General features: G+C 41.0%; 1 protein-coding gene across 1 annotated transcript in view; it reads right to left on the bottom strand.

The window, feature by feature from the left end:
- Nucleotides 1-8,172: 8,172 nt before the first annotated feature.
- DSEL (dermatan sulfate epimerase like) overlaps nucleotides 8,173-20,905 on the bottom strand; it is a 36,085-nt gene continuing 23,352 nt past the window's right edge. The window contains exon 2 of the mRNA XM_075314606.1: nucleotides 8,173-12,584. Within this exon, the coding sequence (XP_075170721.1) occupies nucleotides 8,307-11,927 (3,621 nt within the window). The 5' untranslated portion in view covers nucleotides 11,928-12,584 and the 3' untranslated portion in view covers nucleotides 8,173-8,306. The remainder of the gene's footprint in view (nucleotides 12,585-20,905) is intronic.

A 20,905-nucleotide genomic window follows, 5' to 3' on the forward strand; every position in this document is an offset into this window, starting at 1 on the left:
TGTAACGGCTTTGTGCACAACAATCACCTTAACCCTGTAAGATGCAGCAAATTTGGCATTTACAATGCAGGAATTTTTATTGGTTACTGCTGCTCACCAATTATAATTTTATCATGTTCTGCAAAGTATATTAATGTCTCCTTTTTTAAGGGCAAGCAGTATAATTTAATAAAACCATTCTGAGCTATATATAATCATAGCGTATAAATGGAGTTTTGGATTCTATTCCTTAAAGGGTTTGCTCAGTCTAAAGGGTGCTTTACACGCTGCGACATCGCTAGTGATAGCGAGCGATGTCATGCGCGATAGCACCCACCCATGTCGCTGTTTTGTCATGGGGGTGATCGCTGCCGTAGCGAACAATATTGCTACGGCAGCGTCACACGCACATACCTGCTTAGCAACGTCGCTGGAGACACCGAACAATCTCTCCTTTAAGGGGGAGGTTCGTGTGGCGTCACAGCGGCGTCACTAAGCGGCCAACCAATAGCAGAGGAGGGGCGGAGATGAGTGTCCGGAACATGCCGCCCACCTCCTTCCTTCCTCATTGCCGGTGGACGCAGGTAAGGAGATGTTCGTCGTTCCTGCGGTGTAACACATAGCGATGTGTGATGCCGGAGGAACGACGAACAACCAGCGGCATGCACCACCAACGATATTATGATAAGGAGCGACGTGTCAACGATCAACGATTTTTGACATTTTTGCGATCGTTGCTCTTTTTAGTCACACACAGCGAAATCGCTAACGGAGCCGGATGTGTGTCACAAACACCGTGACCCCGACGATATATCGTTAGCGATATCGTTGTGTGTAAAGTAAACAAGACTGCAAAATCCTGACAGTCTGTGATGTGCATGCTGTCTCAATTCCCCTGTATTTACTGTGCAAGTAGGAAGTTACATGGTCACATGTATACAACTTGTATACTTACGGTCAAGTATCAACTAGCTTCTTATATTTTTCTCTATTCACTTCTATTTAGAGAAGCTGGATGAGACTAGTTGGCATATCAACATCTGACTGCAAGTAGACAGTCATGGAGAATGCTGGCATTTGTTTTTCTGATGTGGCATCACCTACAGTTTTGCAGTTATTTTTTAAAAACAGCAGCTTTCACTGTATGATATTAATTATATAGAGCCGGCAGCTTTCCTGGCAGAAGCCACTCGGGTGAGGAGCATGTCACTTATTTTAACCACTTCAGGAATTCTTGATGTAATGAAATACAAGTGATATAAGATGAAACACATGCACAGCAATATCATTTTGACATTGCTGAAAATTATGTAGTTTTTATAGGGGAATTTTGTGGTACTTTTTCAGACGGATTCCACCTAAAAAAGATGCCCATACCCTTAAACTGGACAACCTTTTTTAAAAAGACTCAGGACACCTATTTTAGTTATTGGTGGGGGCTCACACATATTTGTTTGTTGCAAATTTAGATATGTAAAAAGAGAAGTCGCACCATTCAAGCCACATCAACTTTTATATGTCTATCAGGTCAGAGTAACTTTTTGCAAATGCTACTGTAAGAGAGAACGAGACTGTGGCAACTGACACCAAGGGCACGGATGGACATAGGTGCAGACACGCAGAGTCTCTAGTGTAGACAGGGATCCCAGGATGGCTAAGGCAGATAGCATGGCCAGGACAGACAGTCAGAGTCACTAGTAAAGCTGTGATCACTTGAGTAGTTGAGGCAGAAGGCACGGTCGGCGTGGACGGACACAATCATTAGGAAAGCTGGGACCACTGGGGTAGCTGAGGAACATGGCATGGCCAGGATGGATCGACACAGTCACTAGTAAAGCTGGGACCACTGGGCCCGATCAAAACATAACGTTCAGCGCTGGAGATGGTAAAGTGGCAAACAGGAGTGGACCCACTGGACCACGGGGGACCGTGTGCTTACCCTTTAGTGGAAGTGGCTTGACTAAGCGCCCCCGTGAGGCAGATGCCAGTACCACTCCCAGGGCAGAGACTAGGACTGTGACAAATGACCCCCAGGGCAGGGACGGACACAAGTGCAGACAGGGACCACCGAGAAGACTGAGGCAGATAGCACAGCCAGGGCGGATGGGCAGAGTCACTAATAAAGTTGTGACCACCGGAGTAGCTGAGGCAGATGGCACGGCCAGGGTGGACGGACATAGTCACTAGTAAAGCTGGGACCACCGGACTAGCTGAGGCAAATGGAATAGACAAAGTAGATGGACACAGTCAATGGTAAAGCTGAGACAACCGGGGTAGCTGAGGCAGATGGCACAGCTAGGAAGGATTGACACCGGTGTACAGACGGGACAGGGAGACAGGCAAGGACACTGTACACTGTAACGGGAAGCACAGTGGACAAAGAGACCTGACAACTAGCTGGCTAGGGAATAAACCACTAACTAATCATATTGAACAGGCACCTCCCCTAGTGGGAGAGTGACTTAAGTACCCAGTGCCTCTCAGCAATGGGCTGAGAGGCACTTCCAGGAAATGACATGCTGGCCCTCTAAGAGAAGGGCAGTGGTGCGCACGCACGCCCTAGCAGCACTTCCAAAGTGGTAAGCAGTGAATGACCACAAGGAGGACCGCGGGAAAGCCGGGTAGCATGGTAGCATTCTAAGCTATGCTAAAATCTGCAGTGACTGTATCAAAATGACTGCATGCAGAGCACCAAATGACACACTGTTGGAATCAGGAACTCAGCCCCTACCTCATGCTGCTCTTAGATTACATAGCCAAAACTTGATGACAAATTCCCTTTAAAGCGGGCTTTACACGCTACGATATTGTTAATGAATTATCGTTGGGGTCACGTTGTTTGTGACGCACATCCGGCGTCATTAACGATATAGCAGTGTGTAAAACCTAAGAGCGATCTGAAACAATCGCAAAAGAGGGCAAAATCGTTTGCAGCGGAGAGGTCGTCCTGAAATAAAAAATCGTTTTCTGCTTTTTAGCAATGTTGTTTGTAATTCCTGCGGCAGCACACATCGCTATGTGTGACACCGCAGGAGTGACAAACATCTCCTTACCTGCCTCCACCGGCAATGCGGAAGGAAGGAGGTGGGCGGGATGTTTACATCCCGCTCATCTCCGCCCCTCCGCTTCTATTGGACGGCTGGCGTGTGACGTTGCGGTGACGCCGCACGACCCGCCTAATTAGAAAGGAGGTGGTTCGCCTGTCAGAGCGACATCGCAGAGAAGGTATGTGCGTGTGACGCTGCCATAGTGACAATGTTCGTTACGGCAGCGATCACCACATATCGGCCGTACGACAGGGGCGGGTGTTATCGCGCTCGACATTGCTAGCAATTGCTAGTGATCTCGCAGCGTGTAAAGCCCGCTTATTAAGTATATGATAAACAAAAATGCAGACTCTTACAGCTAATGCATATTCATACACCAGTTCTGAAACTCATGTATACATTGTAGATGTTTTCATTGGCAGACAGTTGTCAACCTGGACTCTCTGACAAGTCAGATTTTTTTCCACACTATAATGCAAACTGTTATGCTTTACCAAATGTAAACAGTAACCAATATGAGCAAGAATTAATAATGGGTGGGCCTGCAGACACCCGAGATCGGCGGGTCCAACCGGGTTTTTTACAAAAACACGGATCCAGCCCAGAATTGATCCTGGATATCTGGCGACCCCCATATAAGTCTCTGGAGACCCAAATCAGGTGCTTTAAAATGGTAGTAGAAAGGGGTAGAGCAGGAGCGTTATACTAACCGAGTCTCCCATGCCGCTGAAACACTTCTTCTGGGCCTCTCATACAACTTCCGAGGCCACTCATTATCCTTCACATATATGCACTGCTTCCCTTCCACCTGCAGTACCGGCATCTCTGATTGGTTGCAGTCAGATAATGCCCCCACCCTGTGTGACTGCGTGTCAGACTGCTTTCAATCACAGGCGCTGTGTGCATCCATATTGTGGTGTAAAAATAAATTAAAAATTGGCATGCTGTCCCCCTTAATTCTGATAAGTAGCCATGGTATAGCTGACAGCTGGGGCTGGTATCCTCAGGCTGGGGAGACCCATGATTATTGGGCTCCCCAGCCTAAATATATCAGCCTGTATTTGGCCAGAATTGTCACATCCAATAGATGACAATCCTGGAAATTTACCCAGCTCATCCTGATTGCTCTCGTGCCGTGGTAATCGAGATAACAGGTTAGTGACAGCTCACAGCTGCCACTAAGCCCTAGATTCATAATGGGAGGCGTCTGTAAGACCCCTCTCCCATTAATAATCTGTAAGTGAAAAGAAAGAAACACAAACACTGAAAACATTCTTTACTTGAAATGAAATACAAAAACACCCTTTCATCCCTTTATTAACCCCCAAAACACCCCTGAAGGTCCCACCTAATCCACATGACGTTCTCCAGTATGTATGTAGAAGAGCTAAAATCCTTGTGAGACCTCATGTGGATTACGTCGGACCCGCAGGGGTTCATAAAGGGGTGAAAGAGAGGGATTTTTGTATTTTATTTCAAATAAAGCATTTTTTGGAGTTTGTGTTTATTTCTTTTCACAGATTAGTAATGGGGGGAGGGTCACATAGATGCCTCCAAATACTAATATAGGGCTTAGTGGCAGCTGTGAGCTGTCATAAAGCCCTGATATTACCTCGATTGCCACCACACCAGGGCAATCGAGATGAGGCGGGTAAAGTATCAGAATTGTCACATCTAATGGATGCAACAATTCCGGGTGGCTGCAGGCTGCTACATTTAGGATGGAGGGGATAACCTCGGCCTCTTCAGCCTGAGAATACCAGCCCCCAGCTGTTGGCTTTATCATGGCTGGGTATTCAAATTGGGGGGGAAGGGGACCTCATATTGGTTTTGTAACTTATTTATTTTTAAATATTTTTAAAAAGCCACATGCGGTCTTTCTTGTTTTGATACACAGCCATGATAAGCACATGGCTGGGGGCTGCAGCCTGTAGCCATATGCTTTATCTGTGCTGGGTATCATAATATGGGGTGCCCTACACCAATTTTTTTATTTATTTATTTTTAACACCAATATAGGGACACACACAGCACCTGTGATTGAAAACAGTCAGACACGCTGTCACACAGGGTCAGGGCACTATTGACTGAAACCAATCAGAGACAACAGGACTGCTAGTGGGCGGCGGAAGCAGAGCATATGTATGAAGGATAATGAGTGGCACTAAAAGTAGTATGAGTGGCCCAGAAGCAGTATTATAGCTGCCCAGAGACTGGTAAGTATAATGTGCCTGCTTTCCTCCTTTTATTCTTAATTTTTAATTTTTTTTTAATTATCAGAGTTGCCATATCGTTACCCGGAATTTTCTGAGATCTCCGGACCCAGGGTTGGTGCTCAGGTACTTTTAAACCTGGCAGAGCTGGACTTTTACACTAGCTATAATGTCTAGAGTTCGCTTCTCACATACATCAATTAGTTTTTGGTGCCCCATGTTACTGTCCTGAGTGCACCACTTTGTCCTTCCAGGAACATCCTACAAGATTTGCATTTTAGTAGATGCTCTAATTTTAGACACCACAATGTGGTGCACCACACAGATCCTTACTTCCTTACTCTTACCTACATTTTTGCTTCCAAAACATGAATGTTACTTACCAACTGTTCATTTGCTGTGAAATATATTTAAATGTTATTAACTTTCTTAAATTAGCTTGAAAACTCATCAGATATTGATATATTTTGTGCTAGAGATCTTTTTAAATTGATATATTTAAGGGGATGTTTCTTTTCTTTGAATGATATTTCTCCTACAATGTTGATTTTATACTCTGAGCCTAAAGTTGAAATTATCCTAGAGACTACAATGGCTATGTTATTGGAGAGGTATTTGTCACTATAATGTTTATCTACCAGGGTGGAGCATATAAAATGGGCTTGACTTTATGAGATAACCCTTATTATTTAAAGGAAATGTGTCAGCAGGATTTCACCTTCCAAACTATTTCTCTGTGTATGTAGCTCTTTCAAAGACAAGACCAACTAAGGTTATATGTGATGAGCTGGTTTCCCTTAAATTTTGTAATTTAGTAGTATACATGATCGGAGAGGTTTTTTTATGGTGAGCAAACTTAATAAAGATGGCAATGCCATCAGTATCTATAGTGAGAACAGAATTTTGGGTTTCAACAATGTACAGAGAACAAATACTAAATAATTGATGCAAGGAGTGATTTTTACATTTTGAGTAGGGATGAGCGAGTATACTCGTTACTACTCGGTACACGCCGAGTAGTACAGTATTCATGCTACTCGTTACTCCGCGAGCATCCTTGTAATTACTCATTAGGAGTAGCGAGTCCAACGTACGTCAATGGGAAATGGGAGTGATTGTCTGCTGGACCCTACAAAGCGGTCTGGGGCTGAGTAAAATTCTGAAAAGGATGCATAATTGTTTAAAAGTTGGGCGGAAAAAAGCTGCTGGCTTTTTTAAACAATCAATTGATGCACGCTCCCCGCCCAGGTCCTTCGCCTCCCGCTGCCTCGCTCCCCTGCCTGGTGCTTCTCTCTCTACTGCCCGGTGCTTCACACCCCCGCCGCCTCCCACCCGATCCTATATTAGGACCGGCCGGGGAGCGCAGCACTAGGGAGCGAAGCATAGGGCAGTGGGGAGAGCAGCACCGGGCAGCGGGGAGCGAAGCACAGGGCAGTGGGGAGCGTAGCACCTGGGAGCGAACGACCCCGGGTGGAGAGCGTGCATCAGCTGATTGTTTAAAAAAGCCGGCGGCTTTTTACTGCCCGGCTTTTAAACAATCATGGATCCATTTCAGTCTTTTACTCAGCTCCCAGACCGCTTTGTAGGGTCCAGCAGACAATTACTCGCATTTGTCATTGACTTGCATTGGACTCGCTACTCGTAACGAGTACCCGAGTATTAAGACCTACTCGTTACGAGTATAGCAAGTCCGTGTATTTCCCAACTTGCTCATCCCTAATTTTGAGGCAAATAGTGATAAGATGTCAATTTATAACCATTTCTAAGTAGCTTTACTGAGGCGCTTGAAGGGGTTGTCCATTGAACATTTATCATGTCTGCATACAATAAGTGCTATTGATCATGAGAAAAGGGGTTCTATGTCATATGAATGGAGTAATAGTGAGCAATCTCACCAGAAGTCATTGTTTTGGTACAGTAGGAGTGCATATTCCATTCACCCATTCGCACTAGACATAGTATCCTTCTCTTGTGATTAATGGGAGCTTTCTTCAGTCTGGCACTGACATGCTAGCAAACAATTGTAAAGAATCAAGCCGCACTTTAAAGGGAATAGATCCGCAGATTTTTGCTATGTAATCTGAGGACAGCATGATGAAGTAGTTTAAACACCAAATTCACTAATTTCACTTATCAGGCTGTGTGCTGTTGTTTACTTATAATGCAGATAGCACACCTGAAGAAAAAGATATGAATCACACATCCCAAAATCATACTTCGATCTAAAGCCTGTAGGCAAAAATTAAGTACTAGAACATGAGGTTCTTAGTTTAACATTCTGATCAGAATCTATGAAGCCCACTTGCACGTCACGGCAAACCTCTGACTAGGTCCATAATTTATGCCTTAAAAGTGCGGCACCGCAACCTTGGGAGTGGTTTTGTGTCAGTGGGGTGGTATGGCCTGGAGTCATGGAGACTCTGCCTTGCAGCATGGGTGTTGTGAGGCACCAGGTCACTTACCTTGCTGGTACATGGTCACTGCTGCAGTGGTTGCTGTTGCACCCAGTAATCTAAGTGATACATCTCTGAAATCCGGGTTTCTTTTCTTAGATTATGCTTCTCTCAAATGAAGTAGTAAAAACCTGGTGACAGATTCCCTTTAATAGGTGCTCAACTTTTTGTCTCGGACCAAGTGCCTAGTTAGATTTGATCCCAGATGACACTTTACTACAAGGCTCTATAGTGGAATCAAGTCCGAATACAAATGAAATATATATCGAAGGAAAGCTGATGTCAAATCTCACAAAATACCACTCTATTTAGAAAATTTTCAATAAAAAAATTGTAAACAAATTAAAACCTAGAAAATAACAAATTCAAAAATAAAAACAATGTTTATGAAGAGACATTTGATAGAACTTGAACTGACCATGCAATTAATTTTTTTCAGAACCAATTAAGGCGATATACAAGAATAAACAATATATTTCTTTATTTTGATTGACGTCATATGGAATATTGAGATACAGTATCTAGTGCAAATGACTGCTGACCTGCAGCGTAAAGGGCTATTGTTCTCATACTCATTACTAATAATAATAATAATAATAATATTTGGCTTAGTCTTAATCTCTAAATCTTGCATATCCAAGTTTATTCATTTGTGCCCAGCATATGTCCTCAATCATTCCAATATCTTCTCGCGCCATGTTTAACCTCCATGTGTTTATATTTGCAGGTGAAATTTCCCCTTCATGGGGGAGATAAAATAAGTTTGTTAAACTTGCAAACATGATTTGATTTAAATTTGCAGGAGAAAGAGGAATGCCAAAAAAATTATATATTTTCTGAGTAGTATCTTCAGGGAAATTGACAATGTCCTCAAATTTAACCAAAAGGTAGCTTTTTGATTGTAAATCGGTATTTATTCTAATCGCTGCTGCAGTATTGGCAAGCCATACATGGGAAAGTTTGGTCAGAGCAAGTGATTTAGGATTAGTAAGCTCTTCCTGTAAGGAGTCAAATTCAGGGGCATAGCCGGCAATTGACCGACATTTTTCCTTTTCTTCATCCTTGAACATGGATATTAAATGCTGGTCAACATTCTTCATGGAGAAGAGACTTGGACTGCTTTTATACAACATTGAATAAACCCAAGCACGTGGGTCTCGTACAACAAATAATGCCCTTAGCTGAGGTCCAATAAGTTTTTCAATGAATGGAAGCTTTAAAGTCCAGCTACCACTGCTTAAACCAAGCACTGGCTGAGCTTTGGGAAACAATGCTAGGTGTTTGCGAAGTTGTCTAACATAGTCAGCATCTCTGTCATAATATCCTTTGTATCTAGTTCTTTGCTCGGAAAATGGGTCTCGTCTCTTATATCGTCTTTTTTTATCCCTGTTAACTGTTAAATGGTGAAAAAGCTTAGGCTTTACGGGTTCTTGTAAATCAATATTCTGTAAATGAAGTTTTGTGTTCTGAAGCAATGACTGAAGCCAACCTTGAATAAGTTGATAATGTCCATCAGCCACGTCAGCTCTAGTCCATTCACATGGATCCACAAATGAATCAATTTTATATTCTCCATCTGGAATTTCAATGTAAGTTGTAGGAACCTTAATATACACAAAATCTGAACTGTTGAAAAAGAGTTGCCTTAAAATGTCAGCTCCCGAACCTGGTAGGGATGTAATTACTACAGTAGGCAGCTCAGACTGAACATCACTTTTCTTAACACCATCTGCTTCTTGTCCATCACTACTCCACTTAGAACAAATAGGTTGAGTACATGCTGTCCACACATCTACTAATTCAAAAACCCACAGTGTTATGATCAAGACTAGGATCCAACGCATCAACTTACCAAAAGGAATATAGAATCTCCAATGAAATGCTAAAATTCCCAAGCCAGCACACAATATTAAACCTACAACCAAATTGACTTTGAGGCCAAAATGAAAAACATTCATACCAATTAATTTAGTTGCCTTCTTAATATGTTCAATGCCCAAGCCAAATCGTACTATTTTGTTCAGATCTTCTAACTTTGCATATCCCCCAAAGCCAAGAAAACTGAATCTGACCTCGAGGTCAGTATAAGCTGTTACTATAGACACTATATTTTCTGTATTATTAACTTTAACAGATATTTTAACACCATGGTTGTTATTGACTAAGAATTTTAGATCTGATACATTAACATATGGTCCATTAAATACATAAGCAATCCTTGATATTTTTTGGTTTAAAGGAAAAGTAACATTTACAAATTGTGTCCAGCGCTTTTTGAATTCTGCTGTCTGCTCGGCTTCCTGAATCCTGCCTAATGGACTATTTCCATCTTGATCTATCCAGATCATTTTGTAATGTGCATCCCATATATCCATCATAGCACCATTAAATTTATTAAGAAACCTAAATGGAACATACTTAAAATCGATATCTAGATTATGAAAAAAGGCACTGACGAGAGAGAGTGGAGAATCTTCATGCTTTTCAATGTGATCGACTACAAGTAGTGTCTGCTGATTTATAAGTAGCAAGGAACGGTAAACACTTTTTAGCTTCATGGAAGACGAGTAGGCAGACACTGCTTCGCCACTTACAAATAGTGTCTCCCCTTGCTGACTTGCTGTAATAACTTCACCAGCTGCATCTCCTGATTCATTTGTTGTCCATTTTAGCCATTGTGAGCATTCACCAAGTTGACCTTCCCATGGTTTATTGCACTGACTTGTAGGGGAAGGAGCAAAAACTAAAATATTATTTAGATGACTTAGTTTTGGTCCGTAAAGAGCCTCTGAAACAAAGACTTGTCCATTAGGGGCAAATGTGAAAGAATTTTGATCAGGATGTTCATGACCAGGATTGAAACTTCTCCATCCATCTATCCAGGAATATGGCTGAAAATGAACAACATCATAGACTGCTCGGCCACCAAGTTTTCCAGACTTGAATGAAAGAAATGTATTTGTTTGGGTATTGGGCAAACCAGCACCATATGTCACAACGCCCCAATTAGGAAATACATACATTTTTGGTGAATCATAATCAACTGGAGGACGTGAAGTAATTTCAGGATTATACCACAAATATTCAGTGTGAAGTGTGCTCCACCTCTGAGCTGTGGATTGTACCATTGGCCCGTCTTTTGGTCTGTGTTTTCGGATTTGACTGGCCAACCAGTTTCCAGCTCCATTCTTCAAAATGAAAGTATCTAGAAACACCAACTGGCTTTCTGGTCCATAGAACCAATTGTAATTAGAATCTGCTATTCCAACAGTTCTCTGATAACCTGGCAACAAAGTAGCAAAGTAAAACCAGAAGTGCATTCTCAGCCAATTGTTGTCAAAATGATTCATACCAAAATGGCGTTTTGCTAAAAAAACATATTGTGTGATTGATTTTGCTGTATAACTTCCATAGGCAACTCCTTCGTCAAGAGATCCATCCACAATGTGATTTAGGAGAAACATTGTTTTTTCCATCACGTCAACGACAGTTTGTTTCCACATATTTGCTTGTTTTAATTTGTGCTCTTCCATAACTAGAGCTCCTGTAAGGAGGGCAAGCATATTAGTGGTTTGGTGGTTGTGGAGGAATTGCTTTCCCCATGCACGCACTTTGGAACATTCATACAATTCATTACTAATAGTCTCAATTTTCTCCAAATACTTTTGTCTTCTATCACTGTCAAGAAACCGGTATAAAAAGTCAAAAGCTGTGGCGAAACCTGTCAAAGAGTGTGCAAGGGGCACCTCATCACCAGGTGCATTTTGAACCAGCCAGTCTTTGTAATTGACCATTCTGTCCATATATTCCAGAGCAAAAGTGATTGCCGTTTTATCATCTGGAAACAGCACACAATATAAAGCCAATGGTGGCAAATTATTCCCATAAATCTCATTCCATTTAGCTGCAAAGTCAGCATGCTTTAGAGGGGGCAAGAAGTAAGATGGATTAGCCAGCATCTTGTTAACTGCATTTCTAATGGCTCTAAATAAATGTAGATGAGTGGTGTGGGACTTTAATCTTAGTCCTTGAACATCTGCACCATCAAAATATAATCTTGGATGTGTATGAATGTTTTTCTGCTTGACACTAGCGGTATCTTGAAAAAATCTGTTGTATGGAGTGATATCTGCTTTTAGTGTCATCCAATCATCAGTAAAATTTCTGCAACAGACGGGTGACAAAAAAATTAGCATCATTGACAAAACAGAGTGTCCTACAACATTTAAAGCCATGTTCCATTTGGCTATAAATCAACATGCGTCTTATTATTTTCTTCCGATGTCTTAGATAACCCTTGGAATCTTTGGATATTTGGATGCTTGCATTTAATGTAGATTAATAAATTCATTTCAGAGACTTCACATTTCGGATATATTGATTACAAATTGCAATATCCATTTGATGGCTTTTCTTTGAGAGTAATGGTTATGTTTTTAATACTGGAATACAATAAGACATATACATTATGCACGTTAGTTTTAAGACAGTCTGTGATTGCTATGGATACTTTGCTATATGCCTGAACAGTACAATGGTAGCATACTGGGTCTTTGTGAAGTTTATACATACTTGCTCACTTAAATAACTATTGAGCACAACAGCCACTTTGCTCGGCTTTTTATGAGTCATGTCTTGAGTGACTGCCAAAAAGCATACATGAAAAGGGTTTTGTGCCATTAATTCATTTTCCCGTTGTCAGCAATTAAAAAAGCCTAACACGATGAAGAAAAGCTTTCATTTTGCCTTGTTAAATCAGTCAAATATTGTTCTTCTTTGCTGTTTTTCTTTTGTTTCTTTTGCTGTTAAAGTAGAGATAATCTGAGAAATTCAACATCTGCCTTTTCAGTTATTTCAATTTCCCATCTTCAGCTGTGTTAGGTTTGGATGGCCTAAGGAGAGAAACAAAGTCTCATGAAAGAATGCCAAAAATTGGCACAAATGCATGCTGGAAAACAAAACTATTTTCAATTTAGTTCAATAAATGTTATGATTCATAAATGCTTATACAAAAAAATAGACCGGTATGTGCGTCGTTTTCTACTAATTCATTTATTTTTTACTTTCTGTAGAAATAAAAATTATTTAAAGGCAATCTGTGGGTAGTTAAAAACCCTTACAATCCGTCTATATGGGCATGATGGTTATTGATAGATGAATAAAATGTTACCTCGATATCGTCGATTCGTGTTTTTGTTCTGTGGAAATCATATGTAAATGACTTGTTAAGACCTATAGGCAATGTGCGAGGGGAAGAAGGATAAGGGTTAACCCCCTCTGCCATGTGGAATAGGAAGATGATCACTTGAGGATAAAAACATGATTTATTATTCAACGCGTTTCAGAGTCTTGAAAATTCATTCTTCAGAAATCAAAATCACTGATATACAGGTAATGCTTACCTGCGCGCCATTTTTCAAATCTCAGCGCCCTTTATATAAGGGTTATTTCTATACTGGCTCTTGATGTACATCAGTGATTTTGATTCCTGAAGGCGTTTTCAAGACTTTGAAACGCGTTTATTAATAAATCAAGTTTTTATCCTCAAGTGATCATCTTCCTACTCCACATGGCAGCGCAAGTTAACGCTGTTCCTTCTTCCACTCGTAAACTGATCCATCTTTAGGGTCTGCAGCAGCCATTGTGGTTTTGATTTCTTGCTCTTTCAATAGTTGTGAATCTCACATCTCCCCCAGGTGAGTAATTCCCCAAAATGATTCTGGTACCACAAGGATAAAACTCTATTTGCGCCTTTTTGTCTTTTCCAGCATTTTGTAAGACCTATGGGCAGGACATGATCTGTATGAATCTGCTTCCAGATTAAGACATCACATCAGAGATATCAAGGTATTTTATTCATTTTCCAAGATCTGCATACCCATGTAAACAGCTTCGGAGGGTTTATCCTGATAGATTTCTTTATGAAAAAATTGAATCTCATGACTCATAAACAGTTGTAAAATTTAATTTTGCAATATACAGTAAAGAAACAATTTCTGTGGAGCAAGTTAAGGACAATGATAAGAAGGATTGGCAAAGAGGTTCCATATGGTAGAAAGTAATTTTTTTTTTTGCTTAGATTTCTTGTGATGCCAAACCTATTGCTCAGAAGTGATTTATACAAGATCATGATAGTACAGAAATGATATGGAAAATAATAGTACAGTTATATTAAGGGGCTGTGTACAAATATTTTAACAGCAAGGTGTTACGTGGGAGCACTTTTAGTGATCACCTGGCAGCTCAAAAAGGGCAATTATGGGTATGCTGTTTGCTGGCTTTGAGCTGGCAACATAAACTATCAAGTTTGAACCCCAGCCATCTACCTTTAACCCCAGTGATGTGGAATTACACAAGAACCCTGGGCTAAAGTGGGCTAACACCCATCACATGTACTTACCTGCCTAGCGACGTCGCTGTGGCCGGTGAACTGCCTCCTTTCTGAGGGGGCGGTTCGTTCGGTGGCACAGCGGCGTCACTAAGTGGCCGCCCAATAGAAGCGGAGGGGCGTAGATGAGCGGGCCGAACATCCCGCCTACCTCCTTCCTTCCTCATTGCGGGCGGCCGCAGGTACGGTTATGTTCCACGTTCCTGCGGTGTCACACATAGCGATGTGTGCTGCCGCAGGAACGACGAACAACCTGCGTCCTGCAACAGCAACAATAATCGGGATTAGAATGACGTGTCAACGATCAATGATCAGGTGAGTAATTTTGATCGTTAACAGTCGTTCGTGCGTTTCACACGCAACGACGCCGCTAACGATGCCGGATGTGCGTCACGAATTTTGTGATCTCTAACGACATCTCGTTAGAGATGTCGTTGCGTGTAAAGCCCGCTTAAGCTCTCAGAGAAGATGCTGGCTGGTGGTGAAGGCTGGCAGATAGAATGCTCAGGTAGCCTGGACGGAACTAAGAGATATAGTAGAGAAAAAAATCATCAGACAAGAAAATCATCAGAAAATGAGCCAAGGTGAGAATACAAAATATCCTCTGAAAACACAGGCGTTAAAACACAAAAAAATTACCTGATCTAGTAAAACTATAACTGACAGTAGACTGAAAGATTTCAGAGACTTCAAAAGAGTCAATAGATTGCAGCCCAGTCCAAACTAAAGAGCAGGGAACAAACAATAATAATAGTTAACTACCGAGCTCCCACCATGAGGCATACTACAAGAATCAGAGAACACAATACTAAAATTGTTATCCCATATCACCTGCAAGGAAAGTGTGGCGCCACATGGTGATGGGAGTGGAAACAGGGAGGGCAGGCAACGACATAGATGTTACATAAGGCACTGGATCTTTGTACCATTCTGAAATCTCTCAATTTTTCCATGTTTTAAAGAATTTGAAATGTGCATAAGAGTCCCAAGGAGCCCAAGGAGGAGTGGATCTATAAATACAGCTTGTTACCAGTAAAGGGGAATTTGAAATCTCGCATCTTCAACCATCGTTTGTAGCAGATTGCTTATGTCTCAAGAGCACTAGATATCTATAACTAGGTCAACAAAATATATTTTAAGGGTATTCGGAATTCAGTTAGGACATACTCAATAAAGTGTTCTGCCTGAAAAAATGCTTATATCTGGCAACTATTGGGAGAAAATTTCAACTGATAAGTTAAATTTCCGGGTGTTACCACCCCTCCTCAATCATATAAATAGGTCATCAATTGTTTTGTCCCTGTCAACCCCTTGAAGTATTACTCACTAATGGTACAATTATACTTTTGGTGAAGTCCACATTCTTGGAATTCAAAAAATATTGAGATGTGATTGGAAAGTAACACAATACCTCTACTAGATTTGACACTGCTATAAAAAGTGGGTTGGAAAAAGATATATATCCTAACTAAACTTTGATTTGAGCAGAAAGCTACCAAAAAAGAGAAAAACATTTAGACAACAGACATATAGTATCACTCTGTATGTACACCTGTAGGTGTGTGTGTGTGTGTGTGTGTGTGTGTGTGCATATATATGTGTATATATGTGTGTCCTAATTTAAAAATCTGATAAACTAAAAAGAAATTTGAACTGAATAAAAATATTTTTAATAAATGTGATATAATATCTTATTATTATTATTATTATTATTATTATTATTATTATTATTATTATCATAGAGAAATAAACAGACATCTCATTTGCATTACATAATTAGTTTACAAGAGTAAATATATTTTTGTTTCTTGTCATTTATTCTTTCCAAATTACTTCTAGCTTGTTAAGTCTCTAATATGTAAAATATTAACCAGGGGTTTAGTAAAATTCTCATAATGGGCCAAATGTCTTAAATTCTGCAGTAATTCTGTCATAAATAAAACAGCCATAAAATGTTCTGCCAAACTTTGCTTGGCAAAATATATCATGACTCTCATGGTGCATGAACATTTCTCTTTTTTATGAGTTCTGGTAATTACTTTACCAAATGATGGACTCCCACAAATCCATTACCTGATATATTTGGCTGTGTAAAATCATGGAATAATAGTCCATGATTTTATTCATGAAAATGAACTACTTTAATAGTAAAAGAGTCATGAGTTTAAATATTTAAAGGGAAAATGCAAAGTGGTATGTCATCAAAATTAAATAAAATCTGTCATTCCTTTAGGATATTCTTTAGGAAAAAATGCATTTGCAAAAGACATAAAGGTACTGGCAAAACAAGGGCTGCACACAGTAAAACTATCTTGGTTTAGTGTTTATTAGAAGTTCTATTAAAGGGGATATCCAGTATTCTGCTAAAAGTTTGCAGTCACTATGTGAATCCTTACGGTGCTTGCACCACACACTGTCAGGATTCTCCAATTTCACCAGCCAAAGCAGTTTGGATACAGTTCATCTCAAAGTGTTCGTATTCACTTGGAATAACGAACTTCAGGAAATTTGTCTACAAGTTAATCCTGTGTGTATTGACCTACTTATTTTTAGGCACTGTGCATGATAGGAATTACAATTAGGGATGAGCGAATGTATTCGCCACTATTCGGTATCCGACAGATAATGGGGTATTCGCACTATGCACTATCTGACGAATAAAATAGTATCCGCTCCGATACTTTCAGTCTCATTTATGACTTCCTGGCACCTGTTTTGCAGCCAATAAACACATCCGATGTTGCTTGTCCTCACAGCAACGCCGCAGCCATCTTTGTTGTGGTGTTACTGTGATTGGCTTGGCCGCACAGCGCCATAGGGGCTATATAAGGCCAGCGGGCATTCTGGTCAGTCGGTCTCTCCTTCTCTCTTTCATACTCAGAGATCACTGACGCGGGGCTGCACAGCTGTCTCACTGCTTTGGCGGGGGAGAGAGAGACTGACTGTGCCCATACTGTTGCTGCCTTTTTCCCATCCATTTTAGCCTTTTCCCATCCATTTCAGCCTTTTCCTCAGTCACCACAGCTCAACGTTAGGTCTAACGTGAAATTATTCTGGTTTCCCATAGGCTTACATTGGGTGCCGAATATTCGCAAATAGTTGAATAGCGGTGACGTATTCACCGGATAGTCGGTGAAGCGAATATTAGGGTATTCAATCATCCCTAATTACAATATCATAGATCCGGATGTGCACAGAGCACATAGTAAGGCACCAGAACGAGGCACAGAACTTAGCCAAAATGCAAGCAGCTGCTAAATGTATGCTTAAAACGCAAAGTACACTGGTAAGCAATGGTTTACATAATGACTAAAGTATACTAAACAATGAAGCTATCCCTTTCCTCCTCATTAATTGAAAATAATATCCAATAAGTAGAGAATAAAGTGACGCAAATAACATATCAACTCACTGTATACAGTGTGTCCACCCATATCCTGAGAACGGTGGCAGCTATAGGCATAGAAGTGGTGTTTAGGTGTAGTAAAGTAGCTATGCGCTACGCAATGAAGCAACCTATTGCACCACCTGGTGGAAAACAACGGAGTTAGCATTTTTATCTCGAAAACGCAACGAGATAGAGAAAAAAAGTGAATTAAAACATTGTCGGGCCTCATCAGTTCAATACGAATCGACACCTTGCATACAGAAATGCTATGATATGAAACCCATGACCCCCAAAACATTGAATGCTGGTGACGCATATAGCGCTCATAAACTTTGATGCTCAAAGTGGCCACCGTCAGCTGCAATGCATATCTGCACTCTGGACAGCATACTGTATCTTGCTGCACATTGTGCAATATGGTAGGTGACACGTTTGCACAAGCATCTCTGATACGCCGTCGTAGGTCCTGCAATGTTGGTGGAGGGGTCGCATACACCGGCTGTTTGATGTGACCTCACAGAAAGAAGTCCAATGGGGTCAGATCAGGTGAGCGTGGAGGCCACTCCACGCAGCTACCATACAAAATGACTTGTAGGAAGGTCTCCATGAGGTATCGGTTCCCGTCCGCAGCCTTGTGAGTTTTACACGTTCTAATCATAGCATTTCTGTATGCAAGATGTCGATATGTATTAAATTGATAATGCCCTACAACTTTGCAATTCACTTTTTTTCTCTATCTCGTTCCGTTTTCGAGATAAAAATGCTAACTCCGTTGTTATCCACCAGGTGGCGCTATAGGTGGTTTCATTGCGTAGTGCATGGCTACTTTTCTATAACTAGACACCACTTCTATGCCTATATCTGCCGCCGTTCTCAAGTTAATGGCGGTGGACAGGATATGGGTGGACACACTGTATACAATAAATATTTTTAAAACATTTATTAATTTAATCTACTTTTAAAAAATATGCCCAACCCAAGTTATGACAGAGAATAAAAAATAAAGTGGGATAAAAGCCTGCATAGATTGGATGCAATGTGTAGGAGCATGTTCACACTGATCACACAACAGCAACACCTAAGAGAAAAGCAAAAATGAGCAAATACCTTAAAATAAGTCAATAAATAACAATAGTGCATGTAAATAAAAGAGTACTTAGTTAACATTTTATTTACATGCACTATTATTATTTATTTACTTAGTTTAGGGTATTTGCTCATTTTTGTTTTTCTCTTGGGTGTTCCAAGTTATGACAGGCTGAACAATTTCTTTCTTTTTCCAGGCTCTGAATTATGTAGATTACTATAGTAATATGATGGAGTAAAGTAAATGTACTTTATTGGTTTAAAGTAATTTTAAGCAAAGGTTTGAAAAATATAGACAACTTTCGGCAAAATATGAAGAAAAAAAATGTTTTCTATACTAGAGACAAACTGCACGTTTAGAAAAGATGCCAAGGCCATCAACGCATATAGGGAGCCATTGTAATAGACCACGGTAACTTGGATTGTACTGTGCCTTCTTTTACAGTTAAATAAAAGGTATTTAGACTGGGAAATTGGGGGCCAAAAACCCCACTTTTGGCCCAAGTCTGGTCAATGTTGGAATGAAGCAATGTAAAAGTATACGTCAGAAAAAGTTAAGTGCAGAGGTGAAGTGTGCATTTAGTCTAACACATTTTGATATGAAACTGCCTGACTTTTGTTGTATATAACTAAATATTGCATGGGTGCTACTAAAGAAATATATCCTGGTTTCCAAGTGGTCACCGCAATGAAGAAGAGAGAAGAGAAGACTAAGGGTGGCTTTGCACACTACGACATCGCACGTGCGATGTCGATGGGGTCAAATCGAAAGTGACGCACATCCGGCGTCGCAGTCGATATCGTAGTGTGCAAATCCTGTTTGATACGATTAACAAGCGCAAAAGCGTCGTTATCGTATCATCGGTGCAGGGTCCGACATTTCCATAATGCCGGTGCAGCGACAGGTACGATGTTGTTCCTCGTTCCTGCGGCAGCACACATCGCTGTGTGTGAAGCCGCAGGAGTGAGGAACATCTCCTGCCTGCGTCCCGGCTGCAATGAGGAAGGACGGAGGTGGGCGGGATGTTTACAGTTTGCTCATCTCCGCCCCTCCGCTGCTATTGGCCGCCTGCCGTGTGATGTCGCTATGACGCCGGACGGCCCACCCCCTTAGGCAGGAGGCGGGTCGCCGTCCAGAGCGACGTCGCAGGACAGGTGAGTGCATGTGAAGCTGCCGTAGCGATAATGTTCGCCACGGCAGCTATCACTAGATATCGCTGCTGCGACGGGGGCGGGGACTATCGCGCTCGGCATCAAAAGCATCGGCTTGCGATGTCGCAGCGTGCAAAGCCCGCCTAACATTCATGATGAGGGAGAAACAAAATAATGGTAACTGGCAAATGTCCTAAACACTAATATGTTTAAGAATTCAGTGGTGAAAAGTAGTGATGGGCAAATACTAAAATATTCTACTTTGGATTATTCATCTCAAATATTTTGTTTTATTTGTGTATTCGTAACAAATAATGAATCTAATGCAAGTCAATGGGAAATTCGAATAATTTTCAAGGCGGATCCTCCCGGCATGTCTGGCGGGGCTGTAAAAACGGTAATATGGATCAAAAAGTTCTGAAGTTGAATGGGAACAGCATGGAGATGTCTGCATGCATCTTTTAAACACAGGCTGCTTCTAGAAACAATATTTTATTTGTAATAACCAGCGCAAGTAAAGGAGACAACTGTGGGCTGCAACCCCCAGCTGTGTGCTTTATTGTGGCTGGTTATTAAAAATAGAGGCTCCTTACAATGGTTTTTCTTTAATTATTTAAAAAAATAATAAAAGTGATGTGAGCGTCTGGCCATTTTTTGATAACCAGGGCAGATACAGCAGACAGCCGGGACTGGTATTTTCAGTCTGGTGATGTCTATGGTTGTTGGGCCATTCTCAGCGTAAAATTGCATATTGCAGCCACCCTAGAATTGGTATATCTATTAGATGCTCCAATTGTGGGGAAGCTGTTTTTTTCTTTTATTATTTATTTAAATAATTAAAAAAAAAATTTGGCGATCTTCTATTTTTGATAAGCAGCCAAGATAAAATACACAGCTGGGGGCTGCAGCCTACAGGTCTCTACTTTACCTGGTCATTACAAACTCCATTTCTTTTTTTTTTTATTCTTCACTGTGCTTGCCAATCGCAGTAATGCCAGTAGATAAGATGGCTACAACATTACTGTGATTGGCAGGCAATCCCCGAATGTTTAGTGGCTTAAAATTAGGAGCCAAACATGTGGGGAGGGACTTAAAACTCATGAGGCTATGTCATGCAATGTTTAGCTCATTTTGTGGGGTTTTGTCTTTTGTGCTTTCTAGCCCGCCCCGAGGGTGTGGGAAAGAGGGAGTAAGATAAG

The sequence above is a fragment of the Anomaloglossus baeobatrachus genome, chromosome 6 (assembly GCF_048569485.1).
Source record: "Anomaloglossus baeobatrachus isolate aAnoBae1 chromosome 6, aAnoBae1.hap1, whole genome shotgun sequence".
NCBI classification, from domain to species: domain Eukaryota; kingdom Metazoa; phylum Chordata; class Amphibia; order Anura; family Aromobatidae; genus Anomaloglossus; species Anomaloglossus baeobatrachus.